Source organism: Trachypithecus francoisi, unplaced genomic scaffold (assembly GCF_009764315.1).
Source record: "Trachypithecus francoisi isolate TF-2019V2 unplaced genomic scaffold, Tfra_2.0 Lachesis_group13, whole genome shotgun sequence".
NCBI classification, from domain to species: domain Eukaryota; kingdom Metazoa; phylum Chordata; class Mammalia; order Primates; family Cercopithecidae; genus Trachypithecus; species Trachypithecus francoisi.
Window position 1 is genome coordinate 102,449,531 of NW_022681458.1, and position 21,694 is coordinate 102,471,224.

Sequence of the window (21,694 nt, forward strand, 5' to 3'; positions counted from 1 at the left end):
GCTTTGTTGAGAAGAGCCCTGAAAAGGAAAAAAAAAAAAAAAGATCATTGAGTAAAAACATAATCTCCTGGAGTATCATCTTCTTATTGCAGATACCCCTTCACAGCAACAGGAGCCTTTCAATCAGCCACACTCCAACAGGTTCCAAGTCAGTATCCTGTAAGGTTCCCATAGACCTGTGTGAGAACTTCATGCAAACTTCTTGGTGGCCATGAACCTCTCCATGTACTTATCATAACCTTCCAGTTCTTGAAGTTTCTTTATTTCAAAAAGATTACCTTCCATAGCAAGCGGACAGATATGGGAATCACTGAAGATGCTCTGTGAAACCATGCTGAGCTCGGGACCATTCTCTTCTAGGTAAAGAATTTTAAGGCAAGGACAGCAAGATATCTTTATTGAGACCTGAGATATCTTCTTCCAGTTGAGGATGAGTTTGATGACCTGCAGCTCTCCTACTATGTCAGGTATACTTCGAATCTGGTTCCTGGAAAGGTCCACCACATCTGATGGCCTAGGCTACAAAGTTAGGTGATAGTGCTCCCAGTTGGTTCCCACAGAGACTCAGGGTCTTGAGGGTAGAGAGTCGCCCAAAGGTAGATGGCAACTCTCTCAGGTGACTGCCGTTTAGGCATAGCCTGTCTAGATTTGTTTAGGATTGCATAATCTCATTAGGCAGAGCAGTTTATGTTGTTCAGGGATAGGTTCTTCAGCCGAGTGAACTTCTGTATCGGCAAAGGCAGTAGGTTCTCCATCTTATTGTTGGACAAATCGATGGTCCTGAGATTGCTCATTAGTTTCTGCAATTCTAAGAGGAACTTGGTCAGCCCACGGTCCTTAAACTGGGAGACGGCAGTTTAGTGTGCCCATTCCACTTGAGTACCGAGGGCACCGTTTCCTATACTGGTGCTTCGGCCCACATCTCTCCTATGGCTCAGCTGCCAGATGGTTCAGCAGGGGAACCCCAGGACCTACACTAACCAGGCTGAGTTCCCTGGACTTAGTCCTGGATGGGAACCTGATGATAGTTTTATGTGACATAGAAACCTTCAGAATGAAGACCCAAAGATCGAGGAAAAACTATCCTTTTTTTTTTTTTTTTTTTTGAGGCGGAGTCTCGCTCTGTCTCCCGGACTGGAGTGCAGTGGCCGGATCTCAGCTCACTGCAAGCTCCGCCTCCCGGGTTTACGCCATTCTCCTGCCTCAGCCTCCCGAGTAGCTGGGACTACAGGCGCCCGCCACCTCGCCCAGCTAGTTTTTGTATTTTTAGTAGAGACGGGGTTTCACCGGGTTAGCCAGGATGGTCTCGATCTCCTGACCTCGTGATCCACCCGTCTCGGCCTCCCAAAGTGCTGGGATTACAGGCTTGAGCCACCGCGCGCGGCCAAAAACTATCCATTTTTTACACTTAGGCTTAATGAAGTATGAACAGGTGTGTAGAAATATGATTGGACAAAAAGGGTATGATCTAATGCTAATAGATGTCTGAGGGGATCCAGCACAGCCTGTCCGCTCCGATTCTTCAGAACCTGTCTGGGCAGCATTCCTTCCTCCAAGATATGGGGCAGACCACCTCTGGAATGAGCATCTTCAATTTATTTGTGGCCAGCTCCTAAACAAAAATGTTGGTGTCTTCATCAGGGTTCTCTAAAGCGACAGAACTAATAGGATAGATAAATACATGAAGGGGGGTTTATTAGGAGAATTGACTCACACAGTCGTAAGGTGAAGTCCCACAAAAGGCTGCCTGCAAGCTGAGGAGCCAGGAAACCAGTCTGAGTCCCAAAACCTCCAAAGTAGGAAAGCCAACAGTGAGCCTTCAGTCTGTGGCTGAAGGCATGAGAGCCCCTAGGAAATCACTGGTGCAGGTACAAGAGTTCAAAAGCTGAAGAACTAGAAGTCTGATATTTGAGGACAAGAAGTATCCAGCATGAGAGAAAGATAGAGGTCCGAAGACTTAGCAAGTCTAGTCTTTCTACATTCCTCTGCCTGCTTTTATCCCAGCTGTGCTGGCAATTGATTAGATGGTACCCATCCAGATTGAAGGTGAGTCTGCCTCTTCCAGTCCACTGACTCAAATGTTAATCTCCTTTGGCAACAGCCTCACAGACACACCCAGGAACAATACTTTGCATCCTTCAATCCAATTAAGTTGACCCTCAATATTAACCAGCATAGTCTGGGAAGGTTAAAATAATATTTGTAGGCTTTATGGCTGGCTTTGGAGAAAGGGGCTGCTAGTTTCTATGACTCGCTCCGGGAAAGAGAGATTCTAGTTACTATGGCTTGCCTAAGGAGAGAATGAAGCATAAAAAACAGGAAGGCAGGAGAGGGTCAGGGAGAGACTTTGCTTCCGAGGTAGTTTCTTAGGCCTTCACTTTGTGATGCTGTTTTCTGAGCCCCAACAAAACTCTGGCAGTACCATGTGATTTCTCGCTGTTAAGATTGCTATATTTTCCATCTGGTTTTGTTCATAATTTTATAGAAAAGCAAAAGTGTATTTCATCTTTAAAGTTACAATGAAACATTTTTAAGTGGATAATTTAATCTTCTGGTAATTAATCTCTTCCTGAAATGTATAGTGCACCTTGTGCATTCAAAAAAAAAAAAAAAAAAAAAAAAAAGCTTTATTCTGTATTTCGTTCACCCCTTTTCTTTTAGAAAAGCAGCAAATTGGCCGGGTGCGGTGGCTCACGTTTGTAATCCCAGCACTTTGGGAGGCCGAGGCAGGCAGATCACGAGGTCAGGAGATTGAGACCATCCTGGCTAACATGGTGAAACCCCATCTATATAAAAATCCAAAAAAAAAAAAAAAAAAAACGGGCATGATCGTAGGTGCCTGTGGTCCCAGCTACTCAGGAGACTGAGGCAGGAGAATGGCCTGAACCTGGTGGGCAGAGCTGGCAGTGAACTGAGATGGCACCACTGCAGTCCAGCCTGGGCGACATAGCGAGACTCCATCTCAAAAAAAAAAAAAAAAAAAAAAGAGAAAGAAAATCAGCCATTTCACAGTTCAGTAAAAATGAACTGACTAGTTACTACTGGACTTTACAAATACAAATTTCTTTTTCTTGCTCATTTTCTCTTTTCCATCATCTTCCATTGATTCCCCCTTTTAAAATATTTTCTTACTATTCAATGCAATACCTGTCCTTATCCCTCTTGACATTAAACAGAAAAATAAAATGATGATAGCAGTCTTTTGGCTGGGCATGGTGGCTCACACCTGTAATCTCAACACTTTGGAGGGCTGAGACAGGAGGATCGCTTGAGCCCAGGAGTTCAAGACAGCCTGGTCGACATAAGGATACTCCCTACCTACAAATAATTTAAAAATTAGCCAGTCATGGTGGTACACATCTGTAGTCCCAGCTACCCAGGTGACTGTGGCGGGAGCATTGGCTGAGCCCAGGAGATTGCGGCTGCAGTGAGCATGACTGTGCCACTGTACTTCAGCCTGAGCAAGAGTGAAACCCTGTCTCAAGAGAAAAAATAAAAAAAGAAGATTTTCAAATTAGCACCATGATTGTTCCATTCCTTTTTCCCCTTGAGTTTTCTTCCATAGTTCTCTCATCTTTTTTTTTTTTCTACACTCTTTCCTTCTCTGATTCTTTACAATCTGGCTTTTGCTGAATTGCAGAACTGATTCTGTTTTCTCTAAGTTCGTTCCTAATATCTTATTAGTTAAATAAAATGATATTTCATAAATACTACTTTTATAATTTTTATTTTTTATTTAATGTATCTCAAATCTCAGTTTTCTCATATATCTCAATACTCAATTACATTTTTCCTCTTTAATTCATTTATTAATAATTTAATCCATTTAGGAATAATTATTGTAATTCAATTATTAATCACTCTTCTCTGAAGTATTGATTTATTTTACGACCACCTAAAATATGCTACTGATTGTGATGTGGATAGGAGGCAGTGAAATACTGGGTAGAACGGGTAGATTCCCCACGAGGGCCCCAGCCTCAAGCCTGGACCCGCAGCCCAAATTGAGAACTTTACATCCCTGTTTTCCTGCTTGAATGTTGCCTTTTCCAGAACCACCCTGGCCCACCCTGTACTCATAAAAAACCCAGGCTCCACTGCCAGCAGAGCAGCAGAGAAGAAGAGAAAAGAAAAAAACAGCTTGACGTTGGTGAGAAGCAGCTTGACTTCAGAGAGATGGCTTCAGAGAGATGGCTTGATGGCGGGACCTTGCAGAAGAGGTGTTAGTTAAATAAAATGACATTTTATTTAACTAATAAGATATTAAGAGTGAACTTAGAGGAAACAGAATCAGTTCTGCAATTCAGCAAGAGCCAGATTGTAAAGAATCAGAAAAGAAAAGAGTGTGGAAAAAAAAAAAAAAGATGAGAGAACTATGGAAGAAAACTCAAGGGGAAAAAGGAATGGAACAATCATGGCTGTAAATTTGAAAAACTTTTTTTTTTTTTTTTTTCAATTTGGCCTGTGACAGCTGAACTCCCAAGGAAGATCACCTTTCTGGTCCATCCCCTTTTCAGCTCTCCATCCCACTGCGAGCCATTTTCATCAGCAATAAAATCCCCTGCATTTACCATCTTCAATTCTTTGTGCGACCTGATTCTTCCTGACACCCAATAAGAGCTCGGGATACAGGGGGTTGTCACACTGAGATGTTAAACACTTAAGCCACCCACGGACAGCAAAGTAAAGGACCGCACTGTAACATGCCTTCTGAGGCTCTAGGGGCCGCACAGAGTTCTGCTCCTGCCTGCGCCCAGAAGCATTTCTCCTGGCCCCTGCGAGCACTCACCTGTATGCTCCCCTTCCTGCGAGGGGTTGAGAGCTGCAGGCTGAATAAAGGAGCCAACCGTTTCCCAAGTCCAAGTCCTGTGAAGGGGTCAGGGAAAATTTCCTGCAGGCTGAGTAAAGGAGCCAACCGCTTCCCAAGTCCAAGTCCCGTGAAAGGGTCAGGGAAAATTTCCTGATTTCGATTGCATTTTCTTCTGGCTCCATTCCTGTTTGTTCAGCAGCCCAATGGCAAATTTGAAGCATATTTCTAGTAACATTGCAAATAACATTATAGCTATTTTTCTTTTTAATCTCAGCCTGAATCAGGTTGTATTTTTGCATTAATTTTTTTTTGTTCTTATTCTCTAATTTTTTTTTTTCATTTTTAGGTTTTTAAAATTATATTTATTTTTTAATTAAAATCATTTCCAGGAAAGAGATTGTGAATATAAGCACAAAAATGCATACATATAATGGTTGTGTTTTGGTACACTGTGTCCACTACCCAAAGCTTAATTTTCACATGCTTCTATGTGTATTTCCTTGGACAACTCCTTTCCACCCTGAACCTTCCCTTATCACCGCAGATATGATTACTGTGGCATTTACATCTCCAGCTATATCATTTGTTTGTTTGTTTGTTTTGAGGCGGAGTCTCATTCTGTCACCCAGGCTGGAGTACAGTGGCACGATCTTGTCTCACTGCAACCTCTGCTTCCCAGGTTCAAGTGATTCTCGTGCTTCAACCTCCTGAGTAGCTTACAGGCATGCACCACCACGCCCAGCTAATTTTTGTATTTTTGTAGAGACAGGGTTTCACCATGTTGACCAGGCTGGTCTCAAACTCCTGACCTCAGGTGATCCTCCTGTCTTGGCTTCCCAAGGTGCTGGGATTACAGGTGTAAGCCTCCGCGCCCAGCCTATCATTTGTCTTACTATCTAATTCTACTTCCCCAGGTATCATCAGGTCACCTCAAGATTAGTTGGCTAAGAGTACCCTTTGTCTTCTCCCTCAGTTATCCATAATTCTGTCAATAGCTGCAGTATTGTTTTTGGTCTTCAGGTCTCACAACTTCAACTTATCTTTGATTTTTCAAATTTCTTGCTGCCTTCTCTCTCCATGTCTTAATTTTTTCTTCACAGTGTTTCTTGGATTCAGATCTCTTTCTACAGTTAAGTAGCATCTGTACCACAGCACAGGCCAGGAGATACATATGTTCTAATGATGATGGCAGTCTTCTCTCCAGCAAATTTGTTTTTATCTTCTTGTTTCTCCAGTTTTTGAGGAGGAGGATATTGAAACTAAAAAATAACATAGTATTTTTACTGACAGAGAGAGGAAAATCTGGATTCAGGAAAATGAAAATTAATAGAAAGAGGTCAAGGTGAAAAATAAAGTGATAAGCAGATTTGCTGCCTTGGGGAGTAGTGAATGATAAAAGTGAAGCCGTCAGGGGAATGAATCCGGGGGACTTAATGAATGTGGGGGACTTAAAATCCGGTCATCCATTCTTTTATTTCTCTTTAAAAATGACAGATTTACATATCAGTTTCCATCCAGATTTTAAAACTATCTCTCTATTATCTATGAAATTAACCTCAAACCTTTCTGTCTGCTATTCAGAGCCTTCTTCATTTTTGTTCATTTTCCCTCTCCAACCTGAGGTTTCATCATCATTCACTGTGGGTTTTGACTTTAGGCACATTATTGCCATTTTCATCATGAGTAATGATAGTATATGCACGACTAAGAATGTGTAAAGCACTTTCATATATCTCACTTCATTTAATCATCTTCTTCACATATTCCGTTTACTATCATCTATGACTTAATAATATCTTCCACATTCCCCCTGGAAATTTGAATCCTTTACACTCTTCAAAACTCCCTTATCTACAAATAATTTCTTCAAGTTAATTATTATAATTGTGAATAGCTACCATTTACCCAACACCTAAAATATGATCATTTATTTATTTATTACTTCCAAGAAACCAGATAGTCTTAAATCTCTGATTTTATATCTATGGAAATGAAGACCCAGAAAGGTTACTTCATTTGCTCAGGGTAAGAGATTGTGGCTAAGAGATGTTAGAGCAAAGGTTTTGAACTTTATTCTTACTGACCTCAAAGCAGGAGCATTTACACAATACTGCAAAGACCCAGGCAGTTTGTCTGTGCTGTGAGCCCACACACTCCTATGATGCCTTTGAATAGTCAACATTTTGTGACCTTACTTTTGTTACCACTTGCATCCACTTTCATAAAAGCTGAGATTGAATCAAAATATTTTATATCCCTTATGAAGCATATGAAAATTTTGCAACAAATGATTATTGAATGTAAGAACTTCCTCTAAGTAGTTGGGTCCTTTCTCTTTTCTTCATTTAGTCTCATATTTATGACCTCTCTTCCTCTCTTTCTCTTTCTCTTTTGAAGATCATGCAGGAAGGGTTGAGTTGATTACACTCCTCACTTCCTGGCACAGTATTATCATTGGATCTATGTGAGATTTTTTATTTTCCTCATGCCCTCCCTTGGTTTCTCTTTCTTTCTTAACTTTTATTTTTTTTTTTTATTTTTTTTTTATTTTTTTTTTGAGACGGAGTCTCGCTCTGTCGCCCAGGCTGGAGTGCAGTGGCCGGATCTCTCAGCTCACTGCAAGCTCCGCCTCCCGGGTTTACGCCATTCTCTCGCCTCAGCCTCCCCAGTAGCTGGGACTACAGACGCCCGCCATCTCGCCCGGCTAATTTTTTTTTGTATTTTTTTAGTAGAGACGGAGTTTCACCGTGTTAGCCAGGATGGTCTCGATCTCCTGACCTCGTGATCCGCCCGTCTCGGCCTCCCAAAGTGCTGGGATTACAGGCTTGAGCCACCGCGCCCGGCCTCTTTCTTAACTTTTATTTCTAAAGCCTACCCCTCTTCCTTACCTCTGTCTCTAGAGGAAATCATTTCAATGTAGTTCATATATTCTCTTATAAAATCTATGTTGTTGTTTTACATACATACCTTTTTAATTATGTAATTGGTATTATACTTATTACAGTCTGTCATTTACCCTTTTTAGTCAGCACTGTCTTTATGAACTGTACACCTACTCTATTACTTCTAATCACTAGGTAGTGTCATAGAGCGTGCACACGTCTTTTATGCTTTTCGATTCTGCCATGTAAATACACTCAAGTTGCTCCTAACTTTCCGCACAAATGATAATTCCATACACATACATTTACCTGCATTCTTATAGATGTGGATAAAAATTCCGTTAGGACCAATAACAATCACAGAATGTGCTTCTACTTACAAAGACTAAGAACCAGTTCCTCTTCAGAATGATTGCATAGTCTACATCTTTACTATCTAAGTTCCCACATCCTTGGCAGCTCTCAAAATTATCCACTCTGTCATTTTCTCCCTAATATATAGGAGGAACATGATATATTGTTGCTTTTGTTGCATTTGTTTTATTTCTCATGAGTTTGAGCACCTCTCCATATACTCACTAACCTTAATTTCCTTTGGTCATTCTCCTCTTAAGATTACTGCTTTTTCTTATTAATTTGTAGAAATCAACACTATGTTCTAAACTTTGGACATTTCAGATATCGCCTCCATCCAGTCGCCCATCTATGAACTTCATCCACGGTGGCCTCTGTTGAACGAGTCCTCTTTGTCTGTGTCTGCTTCCCTCACTTACCCCTTTGTTTCATTCATTTCTTTGCATATTTCTTCTTCCTCGCATAATCCTTTTCATCATATTTAGGATCTTCTAGGCTTGTTATTCATTCATTGATTTTTCTAATTATCATTTATTCTTTTATGCAATCAAAAATATTTAAAATATAGTAAAATCAAAAATATTTAAATCTAGTAAAAGACACTGGACTGTATCCTAGAAATGCAGGTTTTGTTGTTGTTCTACCTCTTACCTGAATGAGTGTTCTTCTCTCTCACTGTCTCTCCCTCACACACACCCCGAATGAAGATTCTTACAACTTGTTAATTAAAAGAATTGGGGTCCGGCCACTGCACTCCAGTCCGGGCGACAGAGCGAGACTCCGCCTCAAAAAAAAAAAAAAAAAAAAAAAAAAAAGAATTGGTGAGTTAAAAAAGCAAATCACGAACTTGACATACAAAGCAGAGATATTTTAAAAATCCAGAAATACTTGGGAAAGTGATTACTAAGAGAGAAACAAAAATTGGCTCTTAAAAAAATGTGAAAGATAGCTGATGACATCATCTTGTATATGTATAGTTTGAATAATACTTGAAAGTTCATCCCGGCCTTCATTCTACAGATTCTATTTCCTCTGCCTACCTATATATTATACTTCAGAAATATTTAACTATCATTCATTCCCAATATGGCTATAGATGGAGAAATGGAGGGAAGCAAGTCATGATATATATTGGGTCAGATAAATAATATACCATTTACCAATTCATAAGTTGCTACTGTGTACAATAAATGTATCTGATGATGGGAGGGAAAAGTTCAAATAAATTCTTAAATGTAGGAACAGAAAATACAGTAAAAACTCTGAAGTAGCAGGAGAGAAAACATCGTAACAGTAATATCACTTTTTGTTTGATGATATTATATATATGGTAAAGAATCAGGGGATTTCACACAGAATTGCTGGTTGTATCGTTGTAATAGCAATGTACCCTGAAAGGATCTGAAGAAGAACTATTTTTCTTAGTCAACTCATCTGCTACTTTCATAGTCTGTGTGATAAAAATCATTCTGCAAATCTGTAGTGGGACTAAAAGAAAAACAAAGAAGACAATTGTACATAGAAGATAACAGTCTGCTGAGTGTTTTCTAAAAGCTTCTTGTAATGCACTAGATTTATAAAAATGAAGTTCATACTTATACAAAGTATAAATTGTAACCTCCTTTATTTTGTACATATCTCATCCTTATAATGTGCTAAAGGAGGAAGATTTTAGGCTACTTCTCTGTTAAGAGGATAATATGCTGGTTTGATCTGTTAAATTCAGTCATTTATGAGACAGAAGCTAGTATACTGGAAGAATTGTTAGAAAACAGTAAAAATGGATGGTTACTTCACATATTATTTATATTCATTCTAAATGGAGTTGCCCTAAAAGGGGTTAATATAGCTATGTCAAGATGGAAACAAACTAGAAGATTCTTCATTTATTTTATCTCCAAATACTTTTTTACAAGGTTTCATTTAATTAAAAACCATTATAAGAAGGGATTTTAAAATTCTATCTTCATGATTTCTCACTGGTTTATGAAATAACATATTGGACTATTCATTACAACTTTATTTTCTCAAAGGGGAAATAGTAATCTAATAAGTCAACAGAGATCTTAAAAGCGGAGGCGCTTGAAGAAGATATCTAGATTAAGAGTTCGAATAGAAAATCATTTGAAAATTTACACTTTGATTTTTGATCTTTGGTAAACTAGTTTTTTTATTTGTTCATTTTATTTTAGTCAAGCATGATTCAGTAAATATTTATCAAACAAGTGTTTTCTCAACATAAAATGACTATAAAGGATACAAGAACTTGAAAAGATTGTGAGCAGTTTTAATAAGATAGTCAATGTAAAGGTCATTGTTCAAAGAAAACAGATGTGCTTTTAATCACTTTTCATTTTGTAAACTCAAACATGTTTGGAAATAGTGGGAATAATGTATTCAACAGCCAATATTTTTAAATATTTAGAATATGTCATACATGATTTAAATGATTTCCTGAAAGTAATAAAACATTGGATAACTTTGAAGCCCTCTGTGTATGCATTTCTCCATCCCCAGAGTCAGCCTCTTTTGTGAGCCTGGTGTATCTGTTCTGTCCTTACAGTTTGTGTTTTTAAACAACATTTAACGCTGTGCTTTTATATGTACACAAGTTATGCACATTATGTAACCCATCTGAAGCTAGGTTTTGTTTTTTTTTCTCATTAATATGATTTTGAGATTTAACTGCTCTCTAACATTATCCTCTATCAAAAGATTATTGTTTGCCATTCCTCTGTTTGTGGCTGTTAAGGTTTGCTATATCAAACTATGTTGTAGTAAATGGCCTTATGATGTCTACATATGAAAATGTAAACAAGTTGAACTACATATTCAAGAGTATGTGCATCTTCATTTACACATGTTTAAGTCTTTTATAGCCAAATATATCTCCATAATAGTTGTAGAAATACACACTACCATCAACACCTTGTGAAAGTTCCTCATTCTTCAAATCTTTGCTAACACTAGCTACCATCGTGGGTCAAATTGCTTCTCCTCCACTTACTAGCTGTGTGACTTTGACATGGTAGTTATATAATTTCTCTGTGTCTCTGTTTCTTCCTGTGTAAAATGGGGGTGACATCACCCACCTCATAAGGCTTTGTGAGGACTGTGTAAATTGGGATTTATAAATGTTTAAGAATGACTGGACCCGGTGGCTTACATCTGTAATCCCAGCACTTTAGGAGGCCAAGGCGAGCGGATCACTTGAGGCCAGGAGTTCGAGACCATCCTGGCCAACATGGAGAAAACCTGTCTCTATTAAAAATACAAAAATTAACTGGGTGTGGTAGCACATGTCTGTAATCACAGCTATTCAGATGGTTGAGACATGAGAATTGCTTGAGCCTGGGAGGCAGAGGTTTTAATGAGTTGAGGTCACACCACTGTACTCCAGCCTGGGCAACAGAGTGAGACTCTATCTCAAAAAGAAAAGTTTAAGAATAATTATAGTATATAGGAAGCACTCCATGTGTGATGTTTTGATAATTCTTGGACTTCCAATTTTGCCCAATAAAATGGGTGTGGTCTTGCTGTTTTAATTGGTGTAAACTTCTCTTAATATTCTCAATTACTACGTGACTTCATTATGGACTAGTAACAAAGTCTGTGGACTGGCAGCAGTCTATGTAGATAACCCGAGTACAAGTTTGTTAAATTACTTTTAGAGTTGTAGGTTTTTCTTTTTTACACATTGGAGGGTATAATTTTACTATTAAATCAATGTTTGTAATGCTTATATATCATTTCAAATTTTCTTTTCTTTTTTTTTTTTTTTTTGAGATGGAATCTCACTTTGTTACCCAGGCTGGAGCATAGTAGTGTGATCTAGGCTCACTGCAACCTCTGCCTCCCAGGTTCAAGAGATTCTCCTGCCTCAGCCTCCTGAGTAGCTGGGATTACAGGCATGTGCCACCATGTCTGGATAATTTTGTACTTTTAGTAGAGATGGGATTTCATCATGTTGGCCAGGCTGGTCTTGAGCTCCTGACCTCAGGTGATCCACGAGACTTGACTTCCCAAAGTGCCGGGATTACAGGCATGAGCCACTGCACCCGGCCTTCTATTTCTTTTTAAGTCAATTTTGCTAAAACATTTCTCTAAGAATTAACTTATTTTACATATTTTCAAATGTATTATTAAAATACATATCTTACTCATCTGTTTTTTTTGTTTTGAGGTGGAGTCTTGCTCTGTCGCCTTTTTTTTATTTTCTATATTTTCTATTTTCACTCTTCCTACTGTTAATTTATCGCTATGTATGTGTATATATGTATATGCATATGTATATGTATATGTAATATGTGTATGTATATGTGTGTATATATATATAATCAAGTCTGCCATAGGTCTAATCTATATTTTGTTATTCTTTTAAACAAATGGCTTTGGGTTTGCTAGTAATATCTTTTGTCGTATTGTATCAATTTCTGTGGTTATATTTGTTGTTATTTTCAAATTTGAGTTAATTTATTTTTATTTTCTGAATTCTTTGAGTTGAAATATTATTCCATTAATTTTTCTAATAATAATTTCTCTATTTTATTCAACTAACTCTAATGCACAGAAAAGAAACAGAACTAAATTGTTGGAATTCTTTGTTTTCTTAATGTAGATAGAAAATTTTTCTGATCTGAGGAAGGTTATAGGAATGACTAAATGAGCTAAAAATTAATGATATATGTGAACCTGGACTGTTAACAGTGAGTTACAAGTAGTATTTGTACAGTTTTATGCCCTTTACAAGTTTTTACAGTCATTACTACATTTTTTAAATGACAAATGTATTTAGATATAATTCACATACCATAAGATTCACTCTTATAAAGTACACAATTCAGTTTAACTGTTACAGCTATTTAATTTTTGAACACTGTAGTCACCCCAAAACAAACCCCATGCCCATTAGCAATCATTTCCCATTAATACCTCCCCTCAGCCCTAGAAACCACTAATGTATCTATTTATTTTCTACCCCTAAAAATTTGCCTCTTCTGGACATTTCATATAAATATAATCACACAATATGTGTTCTATAACTAGCTTCTTTCACTTGGCATAATGTTTTCATTTGTTTTAGCATACACCAGTAATAATATTCTTTGTATTGATGAATAATATATCTATCATGTGGATAGACAACTTTTATTATTCATCAGTCGATGGGCATATGAATTATTTCCATTTTTGTTTATGAATAATGCTGCTATGAATATGCACCAGTTTTTTGTGAACATGAATTTTTAATTATCTTTGGTGTATAATTAGAATTGGAATTTTTGCTGGGTCATATGGTAACTCAATATTTAACGTTTTAAGGAAGAGCCAAACTGTTTTCCAAAGTGACTGCATTTTTCTTTAATAGCCAACTGGCAGTGTATGAGGGTTCTAATTTCTCTACATCCTTGCTATCATCTGTGTCATCCAGCTTTCTTATTATAATCATCTTAGTCGGTGATTAAGTCTTAGTCTCATAGCTAAGAAACATTGCCTAATCGAAGGTCGCTAAGATATATGCCTGTGTGTTCTTCTAATGGCAATGTACGTTTAGTTTTTACATTTAAGTGTGTAATACAGTTTGAGTTAGTTTTTGTCTATGGTGTGAGATAAGTCTGAACGTAAGTGGAGGAAAAATTGTCTTTCCAAGAAACAGTGCTGGGAGAACTAGATTTTCACGTGCAATTGAATGATATCTGAACCTATCTTATACCATATAAAAAAAATTAATTCAAATTGTATCAAAGACCTAACATAAGAGCTAATCCAAAATTAGATATTTTTTCTTTTAAACAACTGTGCATCCAACACAAACATTTCCTTTATTTTAAAAATGCTAGATGCGGGATATTAAATTTTAAGAGTATTTGTTTTATTGGGAGCTATCTGGAACTATTCTGTACATGTTTTTGATATATATTTTTTCAGTTAGCTCTAGTCACAATAATGTCATACAGAAAAAACAATACTGTGCAATAAATAACTGCAATATCTAAGTGATCACAACAATATACATCAGTATGTCTCACAGTAATTAGTTTAGGGTTTGATACATTTTGGAAATAACATAATTTTAGTAACTTTCAGATACTGAAACATTCTTTTAGACACAATAATACTAAAAGAAACTTTAATCTCATATCCGTTTTCAAAACTTCTTTCCTTTCTCTCTACTCAGGTCTGTTTCAGGCTAAAAGAAACCAGTGAGGAATGATATAGTTATGATTTTTTTGGACTCTGCAGAAAGCCGCCATCTTCTCTCTTAACGGAAGCACTCCCTAACTATAAGTCCAACAACTTCTTCACATAAATCTTTTTCTGTTGTTGTTGGATATTTCTTCTCTGTGGATCTGTAAATATAGGGTAGTTAGCTAAGAGAATAGCAAAGTTAATTTTAGCCAAATCTTAGAAATTCCTATGGTGATTTTTCTGAGCTTTGTCAGGTGAAATTCTAAAAAAAAAAGAAAAAAAAAAAAAAAACAGAAGCCCCCCTATTTTGTTTTTGTGTGACAATAATTTTTCTGTTCTTTAATCAGTGACAGGTATATGTAAATTCAAACAATAAAATCTCCCTAATACCTATTCTAATGAATACATATAAACCTAAATTTTGCAAGTTTCTGTTAAATATTGGATTAAAAGAAATTGCTGTTTTAAGATGGAGAATTATGTAATAAATTATACTTTTAAATAATATATTTTTATCTCAAGCATTTTATTACCAGAGTTTACATTTTCATAAGCCTATTAAACATAAATTTAATTTCAGATCCTTTTGAAGCATTCATCATCTTTTCTATTCGTCATGAGATCAGAAGGATTGATCTTCACAAAAGAGACTATAGTCTACTTGTTCCTGGATTGAGAAACACAATAGCACTTGATTTTCACTTCAATCAAAGTTTACTTTATTGGACAGATGTTGTAGAAGACAGAATATACCGGGGAAAGCTTTCTGAAAGTGGAGGTACATATATTATAATTTTTCTTAATGTTTAGATTACATTTTTAAGTGAAAATTCAAAGAACATGTTATAACTAGAAGAAATTTTGATTATTCTTTGACCTTTGGTCGGGCAGGAAGTGGTGATCCTCATGCTGTTCACACCATTTGCCACTGTGGACTTTTCCATGGACCGATGGCAAAGAAATTTATTTACGAGAAAACAAAACAAAGTGACTGGTTGTTACATACCATTAGTCACATTTTTAGGAGTTACAATTTTTTTTTTTTAATTTTGCTACCATCTTTCAAGATAATTAACAAAAATGAAAAGAAAATATTACAAAGATGACTAATATGAGCTAAATATTTTTGCCATAATTTGACTTATCTTTTGGCTAAACTAATCCTTTCTTAAGTAGAAAGTTTTGTATATAAATAGCCAGATGCAGTGGCTCACGCCTATAATCTCAGCACTTGGGGAGGGCGAGGCAGGTGGATCACGTGAAGTCAGGAGCTCCACACCAGCCTGGCCAATATGATGAAATCCCGTTTCTACTAAAAATATAAAAATTAGCCGGGATCGGTGGTGCATGCCTCTAATCCCAGTTACTCAGGAGGCTGAAGCAGGAGAATTGCTTGAATTTGGGAGTCGGAGGTTGCAGTGAGCCGAGATTGTGCCATTGCACTCCAACCTGGGCAACACAGTGACACTCCATCTCAAACAAAAAAAGAAAAAAAAAAAAAATGAAGTCTTTGACATAAATATATATTTCTCTTGAAATGTTGCCTGCATATATCATTCCAAGGACAAGGTATCTCTGTCAAATTGTTAATTCCATTCTAAATCACCTTTGCAATTTTGAAAAATGGTCATATTTAAGCACATAATATAGTTATGATATATAAACTTATATCCTATGCCATATACTGATTTAAAACGATGGATTTAGATTCATAGGATCAATTGGTTAGCGATTTCATAAAACACATTGTTAATATGTCTAACAAAAAGCACTGATGTGGTAGCAACGTTACAAACTACAATGATTTATCATATTACCAAAGTTATTTAAAAAGGAAAGTTTTGGCTGGCCAGCACAGTGGCTCATGCCTGTAACCCCAGCACTTTGGGCCAGCACAGTGGCTCATGCCTGTAACCCCAGCACTGAGGCAGACAGATGCTTAAGCCCATGAGTTCGAGACCAGCCTGGACAACATGGCAAAATCCCATCTCTGCTAAAAATACAAAGAGAGCTGGGTATGGTTCTGTGCACCTGTAGCCCTCGCTACTCAGGAGGCTGAAGTAGGAGAATCATCTGAGCCCTGGAAGTTGAGGCTGCAATGAGCCATGATCACACCATTGCATTCCAGCCTGGGCAACAGAAGTGAGACCCTGTCTCAAAAATATATATATATATATAATAATAAAATAAATAAAATAAAATAACTAAAAGAAAGGCTTTTTTTTTTTTTTAAATTGTGAAAGAAATTAAATAGCGGATAAATAAGAATATTGGTAGGCATCACCAAATCGCTTATTTTTATTCATACCTTTTCTCTTATTTACATTTTTGTTATATCTTGCAAATCTCAGGGTCCCAGGTGAGGAAGAGGGGCATCTGGGGCTTATCTTTGTTAAGATTTAATATAGTAGTAGCTGTTGTCTTTTATGCTTCCACAAAGAGAAAAAGAGTGAGTGCTGATTAGCCAGAATGCATATGAGCTCTGGTGGGCTTTTTCTTTTGATTTTATTCTACTCTTGAAGATCAACATTTGAGTTAAGTTGCACTGATTGTTTCCAAAATCCCTTGCTCTGTATACAAAAGTCAGAAACAAGAAGTAACTTTTTTTTTTTTTTTGCCACCTCAATGTTGTTATTAACCTCAGAGCTGTTTAAAAACTTGATTCCACTGATACTAAAAGGATTTACTAGATTAAAGATTTTTGGTAAGGATGATGGGTAATTGGAGACTAAATTGGAGACTACTTGGTGTTGCCTGTGCTAAGTAGCACTTTTGCAATCTCTCAAAGTGGAAATCACATTGAAATAATTTGTACTGCTGGTCGCAGGTAGGCCTTTTCCTTTGTACTTAACGCAATCCTTGAATGGGTGCACATACTGGTTTTCCTTCTTTTGTAGGTGTCAGTGCCATTGAAGTGGTTGTGGAGCATGGCCTGGCTACTCCAGAAGGCCTGACAGTCGACTGGATAGCAGGAAACATATACTGGATAGACAGCAATCTGGACCAAATCGAGGTGGCTAAATTAGATGGCTCCCTAAGAACTACACTAATAGCAGGAGCCATGGAACACCCCAGGGCCATTGCTTTGGACCCAAGATATGGGTAAAGAAGTTTGCCTTTTATAGATTGAGTTTGGCAAAAAAAAAATAGGCTTTCAATTTAATACTGAATTCAATTATCTCATCAATTATGAGTCAAAGTGTCAAAGTGGTTATTTTGTGCTGACGTATGTGTGTGGGGTGGGGTGGGGGTGGGTGTGTGAGTTGTATATACAGCAACTAGTTTAAGTTTATTGCCACAAGTTTGGTTATAGGATTGCTTACACAGGTACTTTTAGAGGCTCAAAATGTCTTTTTTTTTTTTTCCTAAATGTGGGCATTAGGCCCTATTGGAAGCTATTGCAACTCTTTTTCAAAGCAGTAATTTAATGAATTTATCTTCATCCTGCCAAAGAGATGCTGTAATTGTTTCTAATGGTTGCAAACTACAGGGCCAGTCTTTGTTCTAAATAGTCACAGATGTTAACCGTCTCACCCTTAATTTATTTTTTATGTTCTTGGAGTCAGTTTAAAAGAAAATTTAAATAAGCTTGAAGGAGTCCAGTAGTGAGATATTGACTATTGGGAGATTTGAAAGACAAAGCATATGATTCTGGAAAACAAGGTTCAATGTTGAGTAACTCAGGTTACTGTCTCTCTCTTCCCTTGTGTGTTCCTTTGTGAAGGAGCAGAAGAGAGGCACTGGATTTCCATCCAGAAGATGTGGGTTCCCATTCCTGCCCAGTCACTTATACTCTGGGGGGTATCAAGTGTATTCTTTTTCCTTAGATTTCAGGTTTCTATTCTATGAATTGGAGATAATAACATCTTCCTCCTTCAGTTGTTTTTAAGGAGATGATATACATAGGAGATAATATGCAACTGATATGTGAGAATGCTTTGTTATTCCTGTCAACTATGACCTTTGTAATTTTTTTGTAAATCAAAGGCCATTGTTGAGTCTAAAGGTTAGCAGAAAAGAATTCTTTGGGAGGCTTGTACCTTTAAGTAATGTCAAGTCCGGGGAAAGCCAATGAGTGCTTCAATGAGAGAGGAGCTCCAGTGAACAAGGAGTGAGCCAAGAGGGAGTTCAATGAGATAAAGAAGAGAGAAAAGCCAGCCTATGTCTAAGTCAGCCTCCTGGCCACACTCTCTAACTTTTGCTCTTGTCTATGCCTAAGACTCAGAAGTCAATAGATTGGGAAGTATGTTTACGTCTCTGTTCCTCAATTTTGACTCAGAAATGAAAGGGGCAGAAACCACTTCTCTAGAGCAGGGATTCCAAATTGACCACCCTCATTTCTGTGTTTGCTTTATTTTCCACGTTGTTTTAAATTTACTTGAATTAGTTGTCAAAATTTAAAATATTGAGAGATTTTACGTAAGACCCTGGATTTCTGCCTTGTTTCGTAAAATAGGGAGATTTGGTAACAATGAGCTGAGCAGTAGCTGTTTCTCTTAGCCTGGAAGTGTATTCTCTAGTTTATGTAGTCTACATTTTACCTATTTCACTCATTACTTCCTATAATAACAATTTATCAGGAGAAAGCCTGCTATGGTTAATAAGACATGCCTTTATTTTTCAATATTTTATTCCTGAGGTACAAGTAGATTGCTGATACTTCCCACAAAGTTGCAAGCTCACTATCAGCCAGGGCCTTATCTCCAGTGCCAACTACCGATATAAGGATTTTACCTATCAGACCTAAGTTGTGTCAGCATGAGAAACTTTCTGAATAAAAGAAAAGTAGTATTTTGGAAAAAGATTGTAATCATAGCATGTAAACCAACATGAGAAGAAAAATATGAATAATTCCAAAATTATAAATGACACAGAACACAAAAAAAAACAGGCATATGAAAGTTTAAAAATGGCCTCACCAAACAAGATAGATTTTGCAGTTGATACCTTATTTTCCACTGATACTATATTAACAATGCTGGGATCAACTTATTTATCTCAGTTTTGAAAATATCCAACCTGAGAGTAAAGAAAACAAAAACACCAAGGACATACAACCTACAAATACTATTTAAGTGAAAATACCTAGTATGATTTCAGTGTGAAATATCCTCAAAGAGTTGAAAGTTAATACAGAAAGCTAGCCTGAAAGTAGGGGAAACTCAAAAATGCTTCTGGGGGAGTTGATGCTTTCCATCAGTGACTGCTGCTATGAAACGGTGAGACTAATTAAGATAATTACATTAGTAATAAAATAATAATTTTTAAAAATAGGGTAACAAAATAATGCTTATACAATTGTTTCTACAATAAATGACCAGAGTTTGGACAACAGTACTAATTCATTAAACTCTAAGTGTTAACTGGAATGTTGACAGATTTTTGTGTCGTGATTCGATAAGCTTTTTATTGTTAAAAGTTATTTTACAGAGGTTGATATGATTAAGATATAAAGTTTATACAAACATCATAAAGCATATTTTAAAATGTAAATTTTTAGATTAAAAAATGTAATGTGAATATTAAAATATTTTAAGTTTATTAGCTATTTTGGTAAAAAGTTCTGAGGTTAGTTTAATATTGGACCTTTCACAAGGTAGGCTTAGAACATAGCAACAAGAAGCACGCACGCGCACACACACAGTCACGCACACACACACTCTTACAGCAAAGCCAAGCCAAGCACAAGAAAAGCAACACTGAAATATAATTTTATTTAAACTCAGCTTACTGTCTTAGTGCCATGTACAATATAAAAATAAGATTTTCCCTAATTTCTCAAACTATTAATAAAATATGTAAGGAAACAGAGAATCAGCATTGATATGAACTTCAAAGTAATTTAAACTTCTTTTGAAATTTTTAATTTTAGATAAAATTCACTAATTATTGAGAAATATGATTTATATAAAGACTGTTATATTTTCTACTAAATCTTAAGCTTTTTGATGGCAAGGGAATTTGTTTTCAGTCTGTAAAATCCTTCTAAGCCTCTTTGAATATATACTTGTGCTAAGTAAATGTTAAACAAATGAATGCATGCATATAAATGGAATTTGTTTATATGCAACTTACATGAATTCAAGGATGTATTTAAAATGTGAAGTATACAGTAAAGACAGCTAATGGGTAAAACTATGAACTTTGTTTACAATAACAAATGAAAAAAAAGGTTTGCAACTAGCTACTTTCTCCCTTAACACAGCTGAGAAAAAAACAGGCCCTAGCAGTAGCCCCACAAAACACATTTACTTCATGTGAGGTTTCTACAGCAATCAAGGTCTTTGTGACCTTTTTTTACAGATGCCAATATGAAGTGTTTTCAATTGACTACTTTGCTTCCCCAGCATCAAATCTACCAACATTCACTCTGGGTTATAAAACATATCTGTCATCATGCCATATTCCTTCAGTATTCTGGATTTTGACCTGATCTCCCAAGTGACAAACTATTCCAAGATGGTAAATTGAGAGTCTTAGGGAGGAGCTATTTTTCTTTCATTCCATTGTAAGGTAATGCATTTATTGCTAAGGTGACCTGAAAGAGACCATGAATCCCGTTTTAAACATTAAGCTTATTATTAAAGAGCAACAAGCTCCAGGGTGTACAGAATCTACAAGGTACTCACTTCAGTTCTTAAACTTTCATTGCCTTTATTTTTACGCTACCGCATGGCATCTTCCTGCTCTATTGCTAAAGCTAGTATTTAGTTTTCCTTTGTCATAATAACTGAACTAAAAATTCAACTTTTAACTAAAACTGAATTTAGTTAAACTAAATTTTTAACTGCCATAAAAATTGCATTGGTGAAAGCAGAAATAGTAATTGTGAAGATTAGTGAGACATCTAAATAATATTTTAATCCTATCTAGGAATATTCTTAAATGGAACTAATGAAGGTTTTGTTGATTTTAGAAGAACTAAATATTATAGATAAGTAACCTCTTTTTTTTTTTTTTTTTTTCTACTGGGATCATTTATTTTTACCTTCTGCTGCTTGATCTGATAGATGGTAATGGCCTTTTAATGCCTATAATGGTACATGTTGTTCATGGTCCTTTGAACCAGTTTAATCCAGACACTTACTAATGCATGAATGGAGGAACTGCAGCATCTGTAGACTGCATTTTTTTTTTTTTTAAAGTTATTGTGGCTGAACATTTCCATACATCCTATAAGGAGATATTACATCTTTGTTACTTGAGGATATAATACAATCATTGAAATGCTAATGCATTTTAATCATCCAAAGAGAAAGTAATAGGGAAAAGATGATTCTGTTAAAATAGCACATTATCAAGTATATGAAAGAGTGCCTAGAATTTTATGAAAGGATGATCATTGAAATCAGCTCTTAAGATTGTTGTGAACTGTGTTATGGCAAGGTTAAGAACACTTTTATGGTGACTAATTCTATAACATGTTATTTATAAAAAGTGTTGGAATTTCTCATTTAAA

The 21,694-nt window shown here is 36.4% G+C and overlaps 1 protein-coding gene and 1 pseudogene across 1 annotated transcript in view; one reads left to right on the plus strand and one right to left on the minus strand.

The window, feature by feature from the left end:
- Positions 1-21,694, plus strand: part of LOC117095052 (low-density lipoprotein receptor-related protein 1B) — a 1,687,268-nt gene that overhangs the window by 1,292,663 nt on the left and 372,911 nt on the right. The window contains exons 24-25 of the mRNA XM_033231629.1: positions 14,816-15,013; positions 17,133-17,337. Coding sequence (XP_033087520.1) covers positions 14,816-15,013; positions 17,133-17,337 — 403 coding nt within the window. The remainder of the gene's footprint in view (positions 1-14,815; positions 15,014-17,132; positions 17,338-21,694) is intronic.
- On the minus strand, positions 190-3,103 carry LOC117095213 (annotated as a pseudogene).